We start from the raw sequence: 22,814 nt of genomic DNA on the forward strand, positions 1-22,814 counted from the left end.
TCTTCCAACCTTTATACAAGTGAAGACGATTTAAATGAATGCTTACCATTCAAGGCTAGTAGCTAGTGATATTTTGAAGCTTACATTCTGTAAATTACAGTTCTCTACGTCCACGTATCAATTAAAAATTTTGCGACGTTTGGTTCTATAATTTACATTTTTGCACTTTTTATCCATTCTTTCCTACCTAAAGTGCTATACTTGTTTGATCTTGCCCCGGCCAAAAATTTCACAAATTGTCTTTCTTTAAGTTTACTCGTTGCATTCAAACACCTTCTGGAGGCTTGGAAGTAGAGGCTCTCGATGTAAAATCTTACTATTTATGTACAATGGTCCCAAGTTGGTCGTTTTGTTACGATTTTAGTGTATTTTAGATGCTGATGTAATCCATTTTACAAACACGTTATGCTTTCTGGCAAAAGCTAGCTTGATTCTTTATGTTTGGATTTCTGTTCATCAGTTTTTGAACCATTTGATACAGTTTTGTTTCAATGTGCGTTTTGCGTTCAACATCGTTGTTTCCAAATGTTAATTTTCTAATTAGCCACTTCACAAATGAGAAAGAGACTGGGGCAAGTTTTGAATTTTAATCTTGTCGGGAAAAATGTTTTGTCATTTGAGAAAACATCTCAAGAGTAGTTAGTCTGACATATTTGAACTTGATTGGATGAAAAGAACCATTATCCTAGGCTTTCAAAAGTGGGACACTTGTCTCCCATTATCATACATTCTTTATAAATGTTATAACACTTTTGAAGGCAGTTAACTCTACTGGTTGTTTTTAACGAAACATGTTCGAATTTCACAGACTTACTATTATTGACATTTATCAGATAACAAATCTCATTTGCTAATTAGATTAAAACTCGTCCCAGTCTCTAGCTCGTTTATAAAGTAGCTAATTTAAAATTTATTTAAGGTTTTTGCCGAAAATATTTGTAAAAAACTTTCTTTTGTAACTCGTACCTTTTGTCCATGATTGCTTCCTTTATTTATCGTAGTTTTGTTATGTGTGGCTCTTTAGAGCTAAAGAGTGGTCCCGCTTGCTTTGCGATGGATTTGACTAATGCTTCAATATCGCCCTTCTTTTTTGCTATTCGGAGGGAAAAGTTTACATTTTTTGCCACTGTCATCCCAAGCGTTAATAATGTCGTTTTGGGGAAAAAATCTGTAAATTGTTTTAAAAGTTAAAAAAATTAATAAAGATAAACATACTTTTGTTAAATATGTTGTGCTTTGCCGTTTATTAGCAATTTTGAGCATCGCTAGTTTGAAAATGCCGGGCGAAATTCTAAGTAGACATTTAGTTTTGAAAGTTTTAATTATCAAATTAAAGTTTACTACAATTTTCTCGACGCCATCAGACATCATCCTCAAGAGTGAAAAGATCAATTGAATTGCAAAACTCTAAATGGCAGCAAACTTTGTACGACTGATCAGCTGTTGTTTTCATTAATTTACGACATGCGCAGACAAAATCTCTATTTTCTCCGCTCGGATCTCACCGCTGTGGTCCGGGTTCGGGCCCTGGCTCAGACGGGATCATATGTGAGTTGAGTTTGTTTGATGTTTTGTTTTATTCCTTGCCACGATGGTTTTCTTCCGGTTCTCCGGTTTTCCAAAGCGATGTTTTATGTGCATTTCCGAGTAGTTTTGCTTTGAAATCAAGCGGGATTCCTTTGTTGTGTACACGGACGTACGTACGTACGGATATCGGTTTTCGCTGAGTTTTCGGATATGGGTTTTGGGTTGGTTGGTTATGAGTATTGAATATAGGGTGTTATGGGTTCATTGTAAGCGATAAGCCATGTGCCATCTCGTCTCTTTACCTATGGAAAGGAGCGGATCTTATCTCATAACTTAACTACTGCTACGTGTTAATGATTACGGATCTTCGACTAAAAAGTACCAAGGAAACCAACATTCGATTAGGGTCGATGATTTCATTGTAGAATTAATAGCGATCTTAAAATGCAACAATAATAAGAGAGCTGCATGCATTTACAAAATAATTCTAATTAACTGCAATATCAAACAAAAGCGATTGAAAGCGGTAACTTTTAAGCTTAGAATAACGAAAGGCAAAAATAATAATAAGACAATATAGACCATCAATATAAAATGATATCTAATGTCCATTATAAACAATCATGCAAGTAAAAGCTTGAATCAACTTAAACCAATGAACCCTTCTTAAAAAAATCGTGGATGCGAGGCTAACATACAAAAGAAATCACGCGTTTTCTCGAGGGAATTTGTGGCATTCCTTTTGTAATTCCATATATATATATATATGTATATAGCCTCACATGCAAAACAATTTTAAGAATCGTGCATTTGCAATAGGCGACCTGCACAATGGCGGATTTCATCACGTGACCTCTGAGTGCAAGTCGCCTATTAATAAACTGCTGGGTCAACGATGACGTTCACTAACGTTTGCAAAGTACCCAATACATTGTACAACCTTTACAGTGCGAATCGAAAAACCATGGGCAAGTAGAAATATTTCAAGAATTGTTTAATCAGCCAATCAGAAGCGTTATTGCTATCTTTCCGTTATCTTGTGGTTACATAGTAAATTCTGATTGGACAAAGAAGAATAGAACATTCGTAGAACTTTTTTAGGTGCCCACGGTTTTTCGAATTGCACTAGTGTAAACTCAACTTTGCAAAGAAAGATATAGAGGATATTACATGGGCGCGCGGAGATACGAATTTTATCTTCGAGTGTTGAAAAGATCTCTCACGAGTGAGCGTAGCGAACGAATCTCCAAGCGGCCATGTAATATTCTGTTTATTATATAATTATCAATGAAGTATGTTTTGGCTTTTTCAGGCAATTCTTTCCGTGTATTTTTTAATAGCCATCGTAATGGTGTTATTTTCACACGTGAAAATAACATATTATTTTCACGTGTGAAGATATCAAGTTTTCGAAATAGAGAAAAATAGATATTTCATTGGTAATTATATAATAAAAAGATGTAGTCACATATCGGTCACGCTTGCCAAGGTTACAATTTCGATAATCACAATTTGATTCACTCTAAATCACTAAAACTAAAACTGAACTAAAAACGACGTTAATTGTGCTTATATTTGCGCGTGGTGACGCCAAAATATCCAATTTCGTGAATCAAACTTAAGTAAACTAAAGATTGTAGCCAGGAAAACTACGAATTATAAATATACTTACATAGGTACATTGTCCCTTAAAAGTATCTTTGAAACGCTAGCATGCATTTGACAGCGTCAGGAAAGGCATGTTTTACTAAAAGCAAATACCATACAGCTCAAAATCTTTACTTAGAGCAGCCCATGTACCGAAGCTTAAGATCGTATTCCTCGTTCCCCACCAACACCTAATATAGCTGTGAAACCATCTGAATATGAAACGGCATTTTCTCCATTGGTAGAACAGACCAGCATGCAATTCTAAGGCAGTCAGTTTTGCATTTGATGCCAAACACCACTTCTGATTGGCTGGCTTTACTGCACTGTACGACAGCTTGGTTGGAACGGTGACACGAACAAGTGTCCCGTCCGTAAAAACCCCGGCACGAACAAACAGTATTGATGCATAAGCTTCTACACTTGCTTTCACTTCTGCAAATGCTTCGACCTTTCAACAACAACAACAACAACAACAACAACAACAAAATTTTTACAAAGTTATGAACCGATAAAGATAGCGTCGCGGGAGACTAGTGACTACAAACATGGTAACGATGCGTCTTTTCTTAGTTTACTTTTTAGAGCTTGGAAATCCTTCACTCGCATTATTCGCCTTCCCAAACTACATTGCGAACTATAGAAGAGATAAAGTGAGTGACGAATAAGTACAAGTCTGAGTTTGGGATTTCTGTGTAATAAAGGAACGGAGTAATTGGCCCGGGCCGCAAAAGAAACGATTTCAGCAAGTTTTCTAAGAATTCAGAAGAGTTTAATTGAGAAAACGAATGTTTTTTTTCTCCGAGTATATATACAAAAGAAAAAAAAAAAAAATAATAATAAATAAAATTCGCGAGTATACTTTTTGAGGCCAAGATACTGTATTGAAAAAGACAATATGAAAGAATTAGCTTTAAGTTTTTCACGCATTGACTCCACTTTTTGGCATTTTGAAAAGTTCATTCTTATCAGACTTGTTTGAAAGCCAAATTTACATATTTTTACGATAGCATGTGTACTTTGCGACTAATTTGCATACGCACTTAGAGCATGCGCAGAGGTTTTTTCACTCGTGTCCCGTTTTCTCAAGGTTGCGTGCGCATTCAAATTTAAGGAACTTGACGGGCCAAGATACCGGAACAGGAGCTTTTTAATTAGAATATTTATCCTACATTTTTATGAATTTTTTGGATAAGAATTCTTAAAATCGATTATTCTCCTCTTTAAATATATAACTGACTTCTCAATTTTACTGAATTTGGGTTTTTCAATTTTGTGGCTCGTCAAGTTGGATGCGCACGCTACCTTGAGAAAATGGTCTATTGAATGTACGTCTAGCCTCGTTATCGCGTTTAGCTGTTCTTTAAGCAATATGAATAACTGTATATACCTGTAATGCAATCTTTGGAGGACTGAGTGACGTCTCTTGTGATAGAAGTTTCGGCGGCTTTATGTTAAAGTCAACATTCAAGCTAAACTCCACACACAACCTCACGATCAGGACCTTAAAGCAAAATGGCTGAAAACAGAAATGTAAATCATTTTACATTCATTAAAAGGTTCTAAAAATAAGTATCAACCCTCAAAAAAGTGCCGGATATAATTCCGGTACGACAAGAGCACGTACGCATGCACCTAAATTACATGTGTGCTAATCTCGTACTCAGAGCCTGCGTTTCTGCTGGCCTGCGGCGAAGAACGAGGGCTCTGGCATAATCCAATTTTTTGGCGCATGCGCAAATTTCCGGAAGTGAAATATATTAATGACAATCATGGTTTAAAATAGATTCTGTGTTTACTTCCGATCAAGTTAAAAATTAGAAATCGGGAACATATTTTTTTGCATTGTTGGCAAGTCTTTGAACGCATGCGCTCTTATACCGGAAGTCCAAGAAATCCAAAAAATGGATTATGCCAGAGCTCTCGTTCTTCGCCGCAGGCCAGAAGAAAAGTAGGCGTTGGATACGAGATTGCATTTGTGCATTCTCATCAATGCGGGCTATTTATAGAAACTTTAAAATGAATAAAATCTAGAGTGACTTAACACTTACAATCCCCTTACTCCAGGACATGCCGACCTCTCTTCCAATTCCATTTTCTATTTCTTCGTTGCTGTATTTCACTCGATAAATGTTTTTTCTGATACTTCCAAGTGTTACATAAAGATCAGTTCCCATTTCCCATTTCTTCGTCCCGTTTTTCCAGTCGAAAGCAGTGGTCTTTAACCATGTGCTTCCCTCTCCTTTGGTTCGGATTCCAAGTAACGTCTTGTCAAAAAGAGAGAACGTATTTTCCATTGCTAGGGACAAATCTAGAAGTCTTCGTAGGAACAGTTTAGGACCTAAGGACCCTACCGTTCCATTACCATCTCCTCCTAAGGACCCCACCGTTCCATTACCATTTCCTCCTATGGACCCTACCGTTTCATTACCATCTCCTCCTAAGGATCCCACCGTTCCATTACCGTCTCCTCCTATGGACCCTACTGTTCCATTACCACCTCCTCCTCCTATGGACCCTACCGTTCCATTACCATCTCCTCCAAAGGACCCCACCGTTCCATTACCATTTCCTCCTATGGACCCTACCGTTCCATTACCATCTCCTCCTAAGGATCCCACCGTTCCATTACCGTCTCCTCCTATGGACCCTACTGTTCCATTACCACCTCCTCCTCCTATGGACCCCACCGTTCCATTACCACCTCCTCCTCCACCACCAACATTTCCTCCGGGATATGGAGTTGCTGTTCGGTTTGAATCAGACCCCACCGCCCTGCGATTACGTCTGATAACTGTAGCGGGTTCTTGTGTTGATAACCGCTGACCATCTAATGTGTCATCTAAAGTGCTTTCTTCAGTTGGTACCACCAACATGACAAATGAATCTATCTTTAGAGCTTTGATTTCTTCTTCCACAAAGTAAGCACTGTCCATCTCAATACGAGTCACATGACTGTACAAGTTAACCATCATCGTGGTGACGTCATGCCCGTCCTTGGTTTTAATTGGTTCACCAAAATGAAGCTCTTCAGATACATAGACATTACTTTCTGAGACCATTCCGTTGGTCTTGTTAATTGTGGCTGAATCGTTGTATTTGACATCAATATCCATGTCTGAGGAAGCGTTGACCAAATCTGATTGGTTGAAGTGATTTTTGACCAACACGTCATCGATTTCTTTAGTGTTTGCTTGTCGGTGCATTCTGACGGGGCCTGGAAACAAGGGAGTGTTTTCTGGCTTTACATTTTGGTCTGTCTGTCCATCGACGTCTTCATACAAATCACGTCTGACGGCCGTGAGAAGCTGGTACAGGATTCCATGCAAATAGCGAACGAATTCTCCGTCAGTTTGAGGGTACCCATGAAGTTCAAAAAATTCAGTCGTGCCATCATTGCCTGTGTCCTCAGAATAGTCCTTGGTACTGAGAACAAACAAAACAAAAAAAGAAGAAGAGAGAAACAGAGGTTAAATTAATCCGTAATGATTTAGGGCCCGTTTAGAGGATATTCATTAAAAATAAAAAATAAAAAAAAGCAAAAAAACAAAACAAAACAAAACAAACAAACAAACAAACAAACAAACAAAACAAAACAAAACAAAACAAAACAAAAACAAAAACAAAAACAAAACAAAACAAAACAAAATAAAAAAACAAAACAAAACAAAACAAAACAAAACAAAACAAAATCAAAACAAAACAGAAAACAAAAGCAAAAAAAAAAAAAAAAAAAAAAAAACAGTTCTAGTTTTCTACCTTGGTAGTTGAACCCTGAAATAACCAGTAATGGCGGACTCATCATCGTCCTTGAATGTTGTGTTGATCTTAAGAAGAAACCAATAGGCGTATGATGTCTTGTTAACCACTTGAAAACCAACGGTAGACGATATGGTTTCTGAAAAAGAATACACAATATAACTGCCATGTAAATAAACCAATTTAAATCTATAGCATAAATAGTGAGTTATGGGAAAAATGCGAGTCCTAGTACAGTTAAGCCGATGTTCCATTCGCTTAAAAACCAAACCCTACAAGCTTAACTTATCCGAAATATCCGTGCCTCAAATCCTAGGAACCTCTCACACCCGTAAAACCTTTTACCGAGTCTTGCAGCCTTTAAATCAGGGGAAAATAACTAGGGGAGTGCAACTCGATCTATTTCACTGGTCCATCAGATTGCTAGCTAGGCTAAAAATAACTCGCGCGCTCATTGGCTGGTGGCTTTGACGTCGATCGTCTTTGTAAAAGATGCTGAACGCTTTTTTTTTTCGGCGGCTTGATGGACAATTAAAACAAAAAAGATCAAGCTTCTTTCGAAACTGAAATATATGGATTCAACAACAAGACTACATTCATTATACAAGGCCATGTTCAAATCGTAGTGATCTAGAGAACTGAAACCAAACCTTCAAATATGCATGAATACGTCCAAAGACTACTAACACTTTACAGCCAAGTCGAAAAAATGCTTTGTTTTGAAGTCTTCTTTTTAGAATACCGACACGAAAAAACTCCAAGATTAATAAGGTGTTTTAGAAAATTAATATTTATCAAATTTGAATAGCTTTTGGTCGCTGTCTGCTTTCAAACCTTCAGACTCCGATTCCACTATATGGTAGAAGTCTTGACTTTTTCGGAATCAAATATAGCAATCAAGCTGCATGCCGCACGGCAAACTCGTGGATACCCTTCTCTGAATCCTACTTACTGTCTTGAGAAATTGGGTTCTTTGTGCTTCTCTTATGTCCCGCTGACAAGAGCGTTGCTTTATGCGTATAAAATTACTTCTTACATCTGCTTGACGTCGTGAAAAGTCAAGTTCGTCTACCTTTTCACATGATGTAAAATATTCACACAGGCTGCATTTACACGGTACTGGACGAATTTTTGACCGTTCGAAAAGTTGTACTTTTAAGCTTTCCGTTCACACGGAACCGTGCTATCTGGACACACGTTTGAACGCCTAGCCGAACAAATTTGGGACCTGGAAAATCGAGGTCAAATGTTTGATTTGTATCGATAAGAAATCGAACGTTATCGTGTAAACACATTTTCCGGATAACTTTTCGTACGGAAAACCATTTTTTGTCGCAGCTGCTTTAGTGCGTGGTCGCTTAGCTATAGCTGTATGAAATGAATGTTGTCATCGTGAAAATTCGGGTTTTTTAAATTCTGTTTTCCTTATAATTATTGATTACAATGGAAAACAGAACAGAACAGTTGCAGTATTGCTTGCATTGCTTGCAAGTGTCACGGTCCTGTCGGATAATGTTGTTCTGCAAATAGCTTATTATGCAGCTTTCCAAGCGATTATAAGAAGAAGCATTGGCTCGGTTCTAGATGCAAGTCAATTCTGTCGACTCGCAAGAATTGGCAGAATAGAAAGAAAGGCAGAGAAGTATTGGATAAGACCTGGAAGCACATCTCTTTGGTGGGATAACTTCATGATCAGATAGTAAAACCACTGGCATTATCATATTGATCCGGCCCCGTGTAAACAGAACGTACTTTTATACGAGACGGCTCCGTGTGAACGGCATGTACCGGTCAACTTTTTGAACGGTCACAAATTTGTCTGGTACCGTGTAAATGCAGCCTCAGAAACTATTTACTTACACCGTGTAATAAGCGGATATTTTATAAAAAGTCGTTTAGAAATGTTATTCAACTTGTCTTCATTCAAGTCTGTATGATGAGACTGGCATATTTTATTGTTCTTCGCTGATTTTTGTACGCAAATCGGAAGAATTATCTTGAATGCCGTAAAAGAATTAGTTTTGCTGCGTTCGTTCTCATGAAAGAAATTTAAACATACCTTTTTATACTTCTTGTGTTTATTAATAGTATTCTTCTCTTGTTTAGGAGCAGAAGCCTATTTTTATATCTCAGTACTTTATCTCTTTCACACTTGGTACGTAAATATTCTTTAGGATTGAAATTAAGTCTAAATCAAAAACAAAAATTTTATTTCGGCTCTCATAGCTCTCAATCTGATAGCGCCGAAACGAAAAGACAGCAGCGCACTTCTTGAAGTATTGCAGTCAAGTTTTGATATCAATTTTCTAGCTAAAGTTTCGTTATTGAGTTCATATATTTTCATTTTTTTCGTATTATACATACAGGGTAAAAATACTCGATGCTGATATGCTAATGGAGTAGGGTGGGACCAAATTCTGAATAAACTTCTTTCGAACCATAACTACATTAAATAAAGAAAAAAGAAGACAGAAGAAGAAGAAAGAAAAAAAGAAGAAAGAAGAAGAAAGAAAGAAAGAAGAAAAAACAGAAGAAAACAAAGACACACGGAATAATGTGAGGGTGGATTGATCGACTGTAGGAAGTGATGTAGCGGCTGGCGTCCTGTTACTCGCGGTAAGCAGAATGAAAGAAAGGAAGTAAATAATTTTTTTCGGATTTTTTTCGTTGAAATTTTCGCTATACATGATAAACGTGCAATTTCAAAACTTTGAAAACACTCGTGAAATCAATCCTATAATTCTACTTGGCCCCATATGATTACCTATACAAGTTGTCCAGAAAAACAGAATTTAACCAAATTAAATTCATTGAATCAAGCCGCGAAAAGAAAAAAAAAAAAAAAAAGAAAGAAATCGGCATCTTACAAAGACGACGTCACAGCCACCAACCAATCAGCGAGCGAGTTATTTTTAGCCTAGCTAGCAAATCTGATGGACCAAGGATTTATTGATAGTTACACTCCCCTAGTAATTTTCCCCCGCTTAAATACAACTACTTTGTAGCTTAGCTCGCATCCCGAAACTCAGGTAAAAATCGGTCGACTCGAATGCCTGACCATTGAATAAGGAATAAAGTAAAACAGCGCATCTTTCACCCTCAAAAAAGAAACCAAAACCCAAAACTACAAACGAAATAAATTCTTCTCGGAGCAACACCGAGCAACATATTGAAATCCTTTCTTGGCCACCACCAAGAAATTTTATTAAAGTGCCTATCACCCTTCTGACAATATTCTCATTATTGATTCTACATGGGGTAAGATGTTGAATAACCCGAAAAAATAGTTTGAGTGCGGCTTCTTGAAGTTATGAAAAAAAGAACGACATTTTACCTCATGGCCTCACGGTGCAGCAATTTAAAGGGGGGGGGGGGGGGGGGGATATTTACCGCGCGAATATTCGTCTTAAGAGAAGGGAGCTCAGAAAACTGCCGTACTTCACAGTCCAAGATGGGGAACCGAACCACCGCGACCGCTGGCTTCACCGATTTATGCAACTGTGCATGTGTTCTGCCTATCTTATACTGAATGCTACTCATGGTTGCACATTGAATATAATACAAAAGTGAAGGAGAAAAAGACTTAAAAATAAGAGGAAGCTTAACTAGATATTGCAGCGAAGACAAGAACAAGGAATACTAGGTTTTATTTCAACTGCTAACACAACTTAAAACTAGATGAATACAGGACTATTTATTTCATATTTACCTTTCTGTGAATCTTTTCCCTTGACTTCAAAATTCTGATCAACACGATACATTAAAGTATCACCCTCTTCTAGGTTGACTTCAACCAGGCATTTTGAAACCTTGTGCTTTCCCGGCCAAAATGCAACAAGCAAACTGACAGCGGCCACTAACAGTGTTACAGATACGACTGCAACTATCATGTATTTGACTTTACGGGATTTATGAAGGGCTTTGGATTTTTCAGGCCCGTGAAAGTCTATGTTTTCCTCCTTTTCTGCCTTCATTTCTTACAACCGTGGGAAGAGTGATTCGCGGGATAAACAGTTCATAAACCTTATTGTTTCGAGCGTTGCGAGAAATGGTTGATAATATAGATTACCGTCTGTTTTTTTTATTTAAGAAACAATAAAAAAGTGTAAACCAGTCAATCGTGCTACGTAATCATAGTACAGTATACACTTCAGTGAATTTTCCCACACGCCTGGGTCGACACTGCTGCATTTCTTCAATATTTTCAATCATTACTCATGTAAACAGAAAGACTAGGTATGTTATGTTCTTCTGGTACGGCTGAATAATACGGCCATGAATCATTCAAAAATACGTTGAAACGCGTTCAAAGTTTTATCATATATTCAACATACCTGAGTATTACAAATATTTTGAAAAAGTGGTAAAGTGGTGGATATCAAACTCTCCTTCGTTTTATTACAATACTAATATCATAATCAGATCACAACTTGAGAAACTAAAACTACAAAATAAAAACAAAAAATACTTTAAGTTTTTCTCAGAAAACCTCTAAGCGTGCAGTTGAGAGCAAAGATTTGTTAAGGGAGAGAAGGAGGGGATGCTATTTATATGCTTATCTCGGAAGTTCAGCTTTTCATTGAATGTTGAGCTGCCACTGCAATATTTTGATAGCAATAGTTATTTCCTGGGACCACCCTGGATAAATAAAGGTTTAATTCATTTCGCTTCACATGTTTACATTCCAAAGTTTGGGGGGCTGCACTGTTGGAGTTCGTGCGGAACTAACTCTGAATAAGAAAAACACTCGTATAAGAAGTTATGACTAAGTAACTGATATCAAGCTCTCATTCGTTTTCATACATTACCAATATTATAATCACAACTTGATAACTAAAACTACAAAATAAAAGCAAAAATAATTATTCAAGCATTCTTAAAAAGCTTCTAAGCAGTGAAAAGATTTGGTTTCTCTCTCCCAAATAAAATTGTTACTCTATATCCATTGTTAAGGGACAACAATCAAAGAAACATTAACTCCAAAAAATATTTTATTTCATAATCATTAACAAATGTCACACAGGTCTTAAATACGAGTTACAAGGCCGCGTTGGTCTTGAAGAAAAGTCATAACGTACAAACCAAATTTGACCTTACTCTTATGCAACCTTTCGGTCAGGCCTTAGCCTGTCCTATGACGTATATGACTCTCTGCCCCATGGGCAAAATTGTACGAAGCCTGGATAGTGCTATCCGACGAATAAATTTATTGGATAACAGCATCGACTTATCCCCTGGATAAGGATTTATCCACCGGATAGCGCTATCCAGGCTTCGTACAACTGGGCCCTGATGTTTGTTAAATTAAGGTATTAGGATACGAAAAATGACGATTTGCTCGAAAATTTTTTTTTTTGAAATTGTAGTGAAACTTCTTGCAGTTTTTGATTGGAAAAGCAAAAATTTTGAGACAATTCGAAATCGTGACTTTATCAAGACCGGAAATGTCCCGTCGCTTGCAATAACCAAATGCTCCTTTGTCCTTGTTAAAGATCCTACGTTGTGATCGTCCAGAACAGCAGATAATTTGACAAGTGATAACAAAATGGAAGGCTCAAGGTGTTTTGACCAACACCATCGTGGCTCCCTGCAGCTTTCGGCTCCAAACAAAGAAATGCATTTTTCTCGACTTTGCGACTTTACGTTAAATCTGATATGGACCCTCCGCGAACGACAATATAAAATGCTTATCTCGGAATGTCAGCTTTTCATTGAATGTTGAGCTCCCACTGCAATATTTTGATAACAGTGTTCCTGAGATCACCCTGGATAAGCAAATGTTTCATTTCATTTCACATGTTTACATTCCAAAGTTTGGGGGTGGAAGGGGGGGTGCACTGTTGGAGTTAGTAGTATAGGGAATGGGGGTTCCAGCGCAATCTCAACACGGGCAAGACCCGTGTCAAAAATCCACCTACGGAAACAACCCACTCCAAGTGTGGTTGGGGGCAACAGCGCAAATATGTTAGTCTATATATGGAGTGCGAAGATTGTAAAGAGTTTGTTTATGATTTCTGTGTAAAGTGCTTGAACCCCAAGTTTGTACCTACTAAACCAAATAAGTATATTTGTTGTGGTAAGAAAATGCAAATAGAAGACGACACGTCAGCACAGTGTTACGAGTGCGGTAAAAATATTCGTAATGCCGTGCCTTGTGCTACCAGGGAACAATATTATTCCAACGGAGGTCGTAAGAAGACGCCATACAAAAGAATAAAATACTTTAGGGACTGGATGAGTCATATCCAAGGTTATCGACCGGTATATTTAGACAACGAAGTAAAGAAGAAAATCATAGACCACTTGGAAGAGCCAACCCCACAAAGTCTACGGAAGACATTGAAAAAATTAAAACTAGGGAAATATTACAAAGCTATTCCCTATCTTTTGTCTGAAATTACCGGTAAGTCTATTCCTGAGGTTTCTGATATGACAAAAGCCGAGTGGATGTTTTGTCGGCTGGATAAGGATATTCCTTATTACCCTGACGTAATTTACGAAATATTTTACAAGATAGACCCCAACCACCCCCTGTTAGGATGGATTCCAAGAAGATAGTGAACGATTACGTCACATGTTTTTGGCCAATCAAAACCTTCACAATTTTCTTTCACATTTGTGAAAACGTTTCACATTTGTGAAATAGATTTGTGAAATTAATTTGCATATGAACCAGACAGCCGGCGTTCAATATGTAAATAGAATCCTGTCTTGCTCTTTTCAAAGCAGATGTTTACTGAGCAAGCTTTCTTTGAAGCTCTTCTTTTGCCTCCTGGTAGATCTTTTTGCGAGATTCCTCGGAAAGATCTTTTACGACTGTTTTTTTATTCCTTATGTCCGACTTTAATTTCTCGTACTTTTCCTCTTCGGCTAAGATAAGCGAGAATTCTACGTCGTCTATCTTTCTGTCACGCAAAGCCTTTGAGACAAGGTCAGTAATTGTATTTACTTTAGCCCTTGACAGAGCTATTGTCGTGTCGTGTTTTGATATTTTGCTTGACAACTGCTTCATAATACCCGTAGCAACAGCAGAAATAATACCACAGGTTGCCCCAACGCCGGCCAAAGGAACTCCAACGATTATTCCCGGCCCAGTAAGCGAAGTAGCAACGCCGGAGCCCGTTAACACAACAGATATGGATCCTGAAGTTATCGCAATCTTATGTAGCGTACTCCGGGCTCTGACGTATTTTTTCCTAACTTTTTCGTAGTGTTTTGTCTGCCCTTCCAAGTAAGCCAGGATTAAGTTAGCTTTATTCAAACGAAAGTTCTCGGCGTTTAATTCGTTAGGTTCCTCCTTAGGTAAATCAGGATAGAGTGGAGGTGCTGATGGTATAACATCCATTATATACTAATGTACGACGCTTTTGGGAATGATATCGAGGAGCAGCCACATCATGACAACAGGGATTACTGGAACTGGAGGGCCTTTAGGAAGATGTTTCCGCACGCGGATGCTAGTAAGTTTGAAAGGAGACCCGATGGGATTTACTTTAACGGCTCCAGAATGTACAGCAATGCGGACTTACAGCCAACGCTGGTGAAGCAAGTAGACGATCATCTGAAGCAATTACCGATTGTGCACCCCGTTCATAAACCACCAAAACCCGAGCATAAAGCACCCAATTTTCCTAGAAACTTATTATTAACCACGGAAGATTACCCATTTTACGATGCTGAAGGTGGTGTAAACAACTTTGAAAAATTGGTAACGCATCTAGAGATTTTAGTGGGTAAGCAATCATTTAACGTAGTAGTAAGGAATATCTTTAAAGAGACGATGTTGAAGCATACGTCAGGTAAAGAGGCCAGGGAATGGTTAGCAGGACCCAACATGCGGTATTGGCCACAGCAGTTAAACTTTGCTATTTGGGCTGCCACTAAAGGCTGTGGTGTTGCCGCGGACATGTTCCACATTTCATTTATGCGGTTTCACGTTGCCTTTACGGTAAGGAGGTTGTTGAAGGAGCTTAACGTACCCCTACCGGGAGATGGGGTATTTAATCCAATGAATAACCGCTACGACTCCGCAGCCCTGGAAAGGTTAATTAATGAGTTCAAACCACAGCAAAAAGATTTTCGTTATAAGGAGGGTAAGACGCATGGGCTTGGCATTGTTTATGTTTGGGGTGCCAATGGTGAGAAGCCGGCTGACTACGGACATCAGGAATACCCAAGTAATGAGTTAGAGTTCAGTGATATGGGTGGTAATAAGGGTAATAATTCATTAATTACTAGAATTCAAACGAACTACCCCGGCACTTGGGATCCATTTGTGTTAATGAAAGGAAAAGGTTTAAGGAACCTAGCCAGGATTAACCGTAGCATTGAAGCATTCGTGTACTGCATCCTGGGAGCGCAGGTAAATACCCGCAACCCCATTGTTGGATCCCAAGGCGCTTCACAGGAAACGCAACAAGAATTCCTAACTTTATTTGAGTCTGCAATAATAGAAAATGACATATCTAAATCGGTGCAGAGATATCAATTAGCGGTGCAGCAGTCTAAAGTGCGACTGGATTACGCTTTGTCGCCTGGTTGTTGGTTAATGCCAAGTAATTTAGTTATTAACACCAATTCCGTTGTGGGTTATAACAACAAGCTGCAGCGAGCTACTAAGGATATGAAGTTTGGGGTGAACGACGTGAACTCTGACACTCTTAGGAACATTCCTCACTTCGTAGAGAAGCCAAAAAAGTCACACGAAGCGAAGCTACCCGTAGTTAAGAAACCATCGAAGAAGGCCCATGTTATGCCTACGATACCCGAGGAATACGACCATAACTTACTAAAAGCCGGCTTAGCAGCCGCGGGTGTTGGTCTGAGTTATTATATATGGCGATGAATAACCCCTACGTAGCTGGAGTAGATTGCGTTTATACGACTTACACAGGCGAGAAAAAATACACCCAAGCATCTTGGGTTGATGTCACGGGCATGTCCGTGAATTTGAACTACTCGGGAAAGAAGTTGATATTATGCAGTCTTTCTTTGGGGGCCGTTAGTAATGCAAACATAGGATTTCGTTTCTGCGACGACAATGGAGTATTGCAGCCCATGCGCGCGAAGACGAACAACAGAGAGCCCACGCATTTCTCAGTAGAGCCGCCAACGAATAGCGCCGAGAATCTTTCCGTTTGGACTTTTCACCTAGTTGCCGACTGCCATGGGAAAGTGAAGCTGCAAATGCGCGTAGATGACACCGGGAGCGTTTGCATAAATAGCATAGAAAATCAAAGGAATACTGTCTATAACCACATGACCATCAGCACTTTGACGGTAATGAGCCTTTAAATATATGAATCCATACGTGAGGGAAACGCGCTATGCCCACCGCTTAGATGAAGAAGGATATGACAACGGCGCCTGGCATGACGTTGGACTGTGGGTTGAGGTTGGGGGCACTGCATTGGTCATTTGCACTATTAGTATTAATGCAAATACGCATGCGAATGTGGGGTTTAGGCTTATCGATGAGAATAATAAGCCCCTGCTTCCTTATCGAACTTCAACGAACACCAGGAAAGTTACCCATTTTTCGATGGAGCCCTACACTAGGTCCTCTGAAGACCTAACGCCAGTAACTTTTCATATGCTAGCCAATTGTAAATATGCTAAGTTGCAAGTCACTTCTGATGACGGCAAGTTTGGGATAAATCGCATAGGTCGCAGGCCCGCTAATGCAGCCTGGAGTCATAAGCCCATTTCTACCATGAGTGTGTTGCCGTTGGTTCCAAATTACCAGGGTGGTGCTAATACTGTCTTTCATTATCCTCAAAGCAGGACACCGTCCGATGAGAAGATTAAGCCTTCATCTTCTTCAGGAGGACCACCCCAATAGCGACGACCAAGATCCAGATGTTATTCCCTACAAACTTCAACAGTTCTCCGCCGGCCCTAAGTGCCAAGGAAACAACTGAACCCAGCAGCCCAGGAAGACCGGCTGCCATCTTTTTTCCCAAGTCCGTTAGTCCATTGCCTAATTTCTTTACGCCTGCACCTGTAGCCTTAAGCGCGGATAGGATAACTCCTACTACGCTCGAAATAGCAACCGCAAATGCCAGCGGAATACCATACTTCACCAGAGCTCTTTTTACCTTTTCCTTGGTGGTAAGCCCCAGCTCCTTTTCCAAGTTTTCCTTTTGTGCCTGTAATTCCGCAACCCTTTCCTGAAGGGTTTCTACTTCCCTTCGGGCTGCCTCCCTTTCCTCTTCAGTACGAGTTTGGTCATTGATTATTTCCTGCTGCCGCTCTATTTGCCCCTCCAGGTCTTCAATGACCTGATCTCTTTGTCGGATTTGCTCCTCTTTAGTGTTGATTTCGGCAACCAACTGCCGCCGTTCCTCCAAAGAGCCGGTTATGGTGGTTCGTAAGTTTTTAGCTTCCTCTTTGCTTATATCCAGGTCTTTTAGAGCAAGATCGAAGGTGTGTCGGGCTTGGTCTCTTTCGTCTAAAGCCGTTTCAGCTTCTCGCTTGAATTGCAGTATGACTTCGTTCTTGCCCTTGATTTCTTTCTTTTGAGCATCTAGGAGCAGTCGGTTCCGTCGCATGTATTCTGCCTCCGTTTCCTTCATTATTTCCTTTAGTCTTTCGACTTCCCTTATCGCCTCAAACCCTTTTTGTTGCCGCTCTACCATGGTCTTAACACTTTCGATGGCTTCGTCAATATTCTCACTATTTTCTCTCATTCTTTCGGATAAGTTGGGTTCTCCTAAGACCTTTCTAAGGGTTGAAGGAATCTTTTTATCTGCGTAGTATTTACCATTTATGTCCCTGATGACATATGGATGAGCATTAGCCCTATTTAACCTTGCTACTATGACTTCCCTACCCCATTCGTTATCCGCGTTGAACATTACTTGGACTTTGTTTGGATCCCAGTTTGGGAATTCTTCCTTGATCCTATCAAAGTCGTCCGGGGTTTCTTCCATGGATTCATCCATTTGTTCCTGAACCTTACTAAGCCATGCAGCGCTGGGGGCTTCGGGGACAGGCCCCAGATTTATCATTTCAAAGCGCTGTGGAATGGGTTTGCCTGGATTTTTGGTCTTAAACATGCCCCTGAGGGTCCTCATAACGCTACTTGCTCTGCTAACGCCGTAATTCCTTTTGACCCTTTCGCCGGTGGTTAGACCGTCTCTTTCGCTGTCGGCGGTTAGGTAATCATATTGGTCATCGTTAATGTCGACTTGACCTTCTTCGGTAAGGGGATCAAAGTCTTCGGCTTCCATTATATATGATAAGCTCAAAGTTAAACCCCAACATATTACCTAAGCAGGTTGGCGGACTGAAAGCAGAACGCACCTTTCACCGGGTTACATTCACCCCCAGCAGCGCTAAGCCAGGTGAGACGCTGTATGTAGGGGTGCCCCGCCTAACGGATAACCTAGTATTGGTTCCTGGCACCCTAGCGCTAAGGTTTAACCTAGCAATACAGCCAGATACCGCAGACGTGCGTTACGTCGTCAATAACGTGGGTAGAAACCTCGTTTCCAAAATGCGTGTAAAGTTCGCCGGGGAGTCCTTGCTGGACTTAAACAGGTATGATTTGTATACCACGTACAAAGACTTATGGTTGACTGCATTTGACCGCGCGCAAAGGATAGAGCAGGGAATCGCCAGTGATGCCATACGCAAGGTAAGAAGCGCAACCTCTGGCGCCTCAGGAGAAGACGAAATAAAGACGGCTTATGGTACTAAATATGTCGTTCCATTAGATTTCGAAATTATCACGAACCACGGTGCATACTACCCAAGGCAGCTAAGCGAACTGCAGTTCGAAGTGACCCTAGCAGACACTACGAACATCCTGCAAGGAAAAGATGTAAGTTCATCAGCCGTGGATCCTTATTTCATCAAGAACTTGGAGCTGCAGTACGAAACGGTATACAGCGAAGAGCTGGCTCGTAGCGCTGGCATGGAATACAGCGCCGGGAAGGCTTTCCTTTACGATCACGTCGTGATGTACAAGACGTTCAGCTTTACGAACAACGTCGAAGAGGTCATCAACCAAAGCATTAACCTTCCCAGGCGCAGCCTTACAGGGATAATGTTGCTGTTCGCAAAGACATACACGGCAGGATTGCGCGACTCTGAGGCATTCTTTAATCCTAACATTACCAACGTAGGTGTTAGCATCAACGGAGTGCCTAATAAGGTTTACTCACAAGGGATAAAGCCCGCGGATATGTACCGGGAAGTCGCACGTAAGTTTGGCGACCAAATTAGCCCAAAGGAATTCTTTAAGGATAAGTATGCGCTGTGGATCGACATGCGCACGACGAACGACGAAGACCTACATGGACAGGGATTACGCCTGGTAAATACCCAGGACGGCATTACGTTGGAGATCAAGCGCACCAAAGACGCCAGCGACACTACTAAGATAAATGCATACATTTTCGTAGTCTCAGACGCGCAGCTAAGCGTGGAAATGAATCAGCTAAAAAGCGTCGCGTACTAGGATGACTGAGGATAAAAATATCCCTTACGTATAATATGCTCCGCGTATTCGAAAACAACGAAACTAAACTGCAATGCCTAGTGCAAAGCGACAAGCTGTACTTTAAGGCGAAAGAGGTAGCAAAGGCATTAGGTTATGCAGACACCAAAGATGCTATTAAAGTCCACGTGCGGGATAAGCATAAGAAGAGGCTTAGCGAATTTAGAATAGAGGTGAATCGCCTCCCTTCTGGTTCACACCCACAATCCCTGTACGTGACGGAATCTGGTTTGTATCAGTTAATATTTAGCTCCAAGCTACCGACAGCAGAGGCATTTCAAGATTGGGTCTTCGAGGATGTCCTACCAACGTTAAGGAAGACAGGAAAGTACTCTCTGGATGGTCCAAACAAGTTAGTCTTCAAGATCGAGAACGAGTTCGACCTGCACAAGAAAGTCGTAGATTACATGCGTCGGTTTCACCCTACGCTGTTATTAGCACCTGGACTCGGGGAATTGCAAGATACCACCAGTAAAAGGATAACGTGCTGGCAAAAGGGCTACCAGGCAGGTCAACCCGACATCTTAGTTCTTAATGCACATAAAAAATACAATGGGTTATGTCTGGAACTGAAGACGCCAAAGGGTAACGGCGTATTGTCCGACAAACAAAAAGCGGTATTGACGCAATATGAAATGAATGGTTATCTTGCGATGGTTTGCAACGATTACGATCTGATCTGCAGGGAAATCGACCGTTACGTCGACGGCATTCGCATACCTTGTCCTGGCTGCGTTAAGGCTTTCAAGTCACAGGAGACGCTACAAACGCACCGAAAGATATTTCATAAATATAATGATAGTTGAACAAACTCACTGGCGCGAATTAATACAAGGCATTTCATACGAAATAAAAAATTACGTCGTCTTCGAGGACATTAACCGTTTAAGGTTGGTCCTCTTAGACGGCAGCCAAGAGTACAGTTTATGGGCTCCTGACTGCGTACGGTACGTACTGCAAGGCGAAGAGTACACTCACATACGTAGCTATGGTAAAGTCAACGGTCGATGGAAGTTCGACGTTGAAAGAAAGGCGGAGGCTAATCCATTGTGTGATTAGTCGTCCTCATGGGCTTCTAGGTATTGGTCTGCTACGTCGGACCTCATTTTTTCCGACATGAAATCGATCGATATCGTAATCAAGGCTCCTCCTGCGAACGCTGCGACGTAAGGTAACATCATATATTAGACCATTCTTTTCGTATTGCAAGGTAATGGTCTAAAGGCTTGGGACCTTCGTACAGGCAACACCAAATATGTTGACCGCTGCGTTGACAACCACATTTATCGCAGATGCCGTCCCAGTGTTCTCGGTTCTCCCATCTTACTCCTTCGTAGTCGTCAAAGCATACGAAATCTTGGTCTATTTCTTTTTTACGCAGCACTAAAGCCCGGCTGGTTTCAAGGGGGCAACATCGCTCTGCTAAATCGCCGTGGGTTTCACAGACGACTTCTTCGAGGTGGTAACGTCGGCAGCGGTATTTATGCCAGTTTTCTTCGAAGAGGGGTTCATCGCATCGGCGGCAATGGCCTTTAAGGCAGACTCTATGCTCGCGGTGATATCGTAGGGCCTGTACTGTGGACAGTTCCTTACCGCAGCCACCGCAAACAGTGCTGATGGTCTTCTGACAGACTTTCTTGGAAAGATGGTATTGCAGTCGCTGCTTGCTACTAAAAGCTCTATCACATTGCACGCACTTCATTATATATACCTTATTTTTTATTGTTAAATTGTTAAACCCTGTAAGAGGGTTTTAGGATAAGGTCTATTATTTCTTGTTATTTTGTTAAGCCCCCATTAAAAGATGAGGTATCATTCTTTCTCATCGTTGAAACCAGCAAAAAGATAATCATGTTAACCATTCTTCGATTACGATGATTTAACAAAATAACAATAAAAAATAGGTCCTTACTTGAGACCTCTTTGCAGCATTTAACAAAATAACAATAAAAAAGAAAGACCTATGCTAATTCCCCTTGCCGGGGCTTAGTAAGATCTTCTTTGCGACCTCTTACTCTTCTCGAGCGTCGTCTAAAGTCCTTTGTGCTTTAGTATCCGCGGGACACCAATGTCCAACGAAGTCTTCTTCAGAGAATACCTTATTACAGTGACGGCAGGTGTATTTTTTACACGGTTTGGGTATCGGTGTTTTGGGAGGGATTATGCAGTCAGCAGGTAGTTCGCACGTAATGCAGTCCATATATCTATGGGGATATCGAATGAAGTCCTTAATGGACTCCTTAGCCCACGTCGCCATTGTCAAAAGCGCACCAAACCGTTCCGCGCGCTTCAGACCACACATTTCATCGTACAATTCCTGTACGCGCTCTTTTAACCGGTCTATCTCCTCCCTTTGCATTTCTATGGTGTCTTTTTTATCCTTTGCGTCGGCGATGATCTTTTGCACTGCTTCCACTGGTTCCATCTATATATGAACCCAGATCACATGCCTTGTAACGCTCTGATAGTAGGACCCACCGGCTGCGGAAAGACCCAGTTCGTGGTAGAGCAGCTATTAGGACCCTTTAGATACCGCTTCGACTACATAGTGCTATTATGCCCCACCTACGTGAACAACCGCACCTGGACGGGCATAGGAGTGAAAGATGACGACTTCTTTGTAGATATCTTAGACCCTAACGAGTTATCCAGCCATTTGAAGTTCTGGCATAAGCAATTCCCTAAAGATACGCAGACGCTCCTCATATTGGATGACATTGCCTGTGGGGACGACGTAAAAAGACGCACTTCCGAGCTCGTTAAACTCGCCTTTAGCGGTAGGCATGACAATATCAGCGTTTGGTTGCTTTCCCAGCAGCTTACCAGTGTCTCTAAGCCCTTTAGGGAAAACATAGGCTCTCTCGTAGTATTTTATACTCCAAGTAAGTCTGACCTGGAAACCATCTTAAGCGACTACGGCGGCGAGATAAGCAAGGAACAGCTGCACGAATACATGCGGCATTTAAAAGCACACCAACATTCCAAAATGATCTTCTCTTTGAGGTTTCCGTACGAGGTTGGAATCTATGATTCCTAATGTATATGGAGATTGAGCAGCTCTTAGATGAAGCCCCCACACAGCTAGATGAAAGTAACCTCAAGGAACAACTTAACATCCTTGTGTCATCTGGGAAGTGCAAAGAAATGATAGGCAAGGAACTTACCCATGAGCAGGTTAATAAGCTGTCAGAAGAGGAGGTTAAGAAGTTCCATAAGAGGTACGAGGCCGCCCTTGCAAGCAAGACCACGGACGCCGTAGCAGACTCCGCTATCCGACTTGCCACTAAATTGCTTGGACTTGCACTGCCTATAGACGACGTGGAGCAACTACAGAAGGACATAAGAGATGACTATGTCATATCCCAAGAACTTAAGATAA

General features: G+C 40.7%; 1 protein-coding gene across 2 annotated transcripts; it reads right to left on the reverse strand.

Annotated features, from left to right (window-relative positions):
- Positions 1-1,022: 1,022 nt before the first annotated feature.
- On the reverse strand, positions 1,023-10,989 carry LOC116304211 (uncharacterized). 2 transcript variants are annotated; one of them, XM_031713906.2, is made up of 5 exons: positions 10,643-10,989; positions 6,934-7,072; positions 5,226-6,600; positions 4,565-4,693; positions 1,023-1,168 (listed from the first exon to the last, which is right to left on the reverse strand). In XM_031713906.2, the coding sequence occupies exons 1-5, from the start codon at positions 10,905-10,907 to the stop codon at positions 1,142-1,144; spliced, it is 1,935 nt and encodes a 644-aa protein (XP_031569766.2). In that variant the 5' UTR covers positions 10,908-10,989; the 3' UTR covers positions 1,023-1,141. The 2 variants fall into 2 exon arrangements, with proteins under 2 accessions (XP_031569766.2, XP_031569765.2); XM_031713905.2 differs by lacking the exon at positions 1,023-1,168 and adding an exon at positions 1,924-3,625 and having other exon boundaries at positions 10,643-10,988.
- Between the last annotated feature and the right edge of the window lie 11,825 nt (positions 10,990-22,814).

Source organism: Actinia tenebrosa, unplaced genomic scaffold (assembly GCF_029948245.1).
Source record: "Actinia tenebrosa isolate PJP-AT-01 unplaced genomic scaffold, QUT_ActTen_1.0 PGA_scaffold0__85_contigs__length_37466705, whole genome shotgun sequence".
NCBI classification, from domain to species: Eukaryota; Metazoa; Cnidaria; class Anthozoa; order Actiniaria; family Actiniidae; genus Actinia; species Actinia tenebrosa.

Bases quoted from the DNA above. Each gene is read 5' to 3' on its own strand.
- LOC116304211 (XM_031713905.2), bottom strand. From the start codon at position 10,907: ATGAAGGCAGAAAAGGAGGAAAACATAGACTTTCACGGGCCTGAAAAA. The intron at 6,601-6,933 runs GTAGAAAACTAG...GTTTGTTCTCAG, and splicing joins TTCAGGGTTCAACTACCAAG to TACCAAGGACTATTCTGAGG. The intron at 4,694-5,225 runs GTAAGTGTTAAG...TTCTGTTTTCAG, and splicing joins TGTCCTGGAGTAAGGGGATT to CCATTTTGCTTTAAGGTCCT.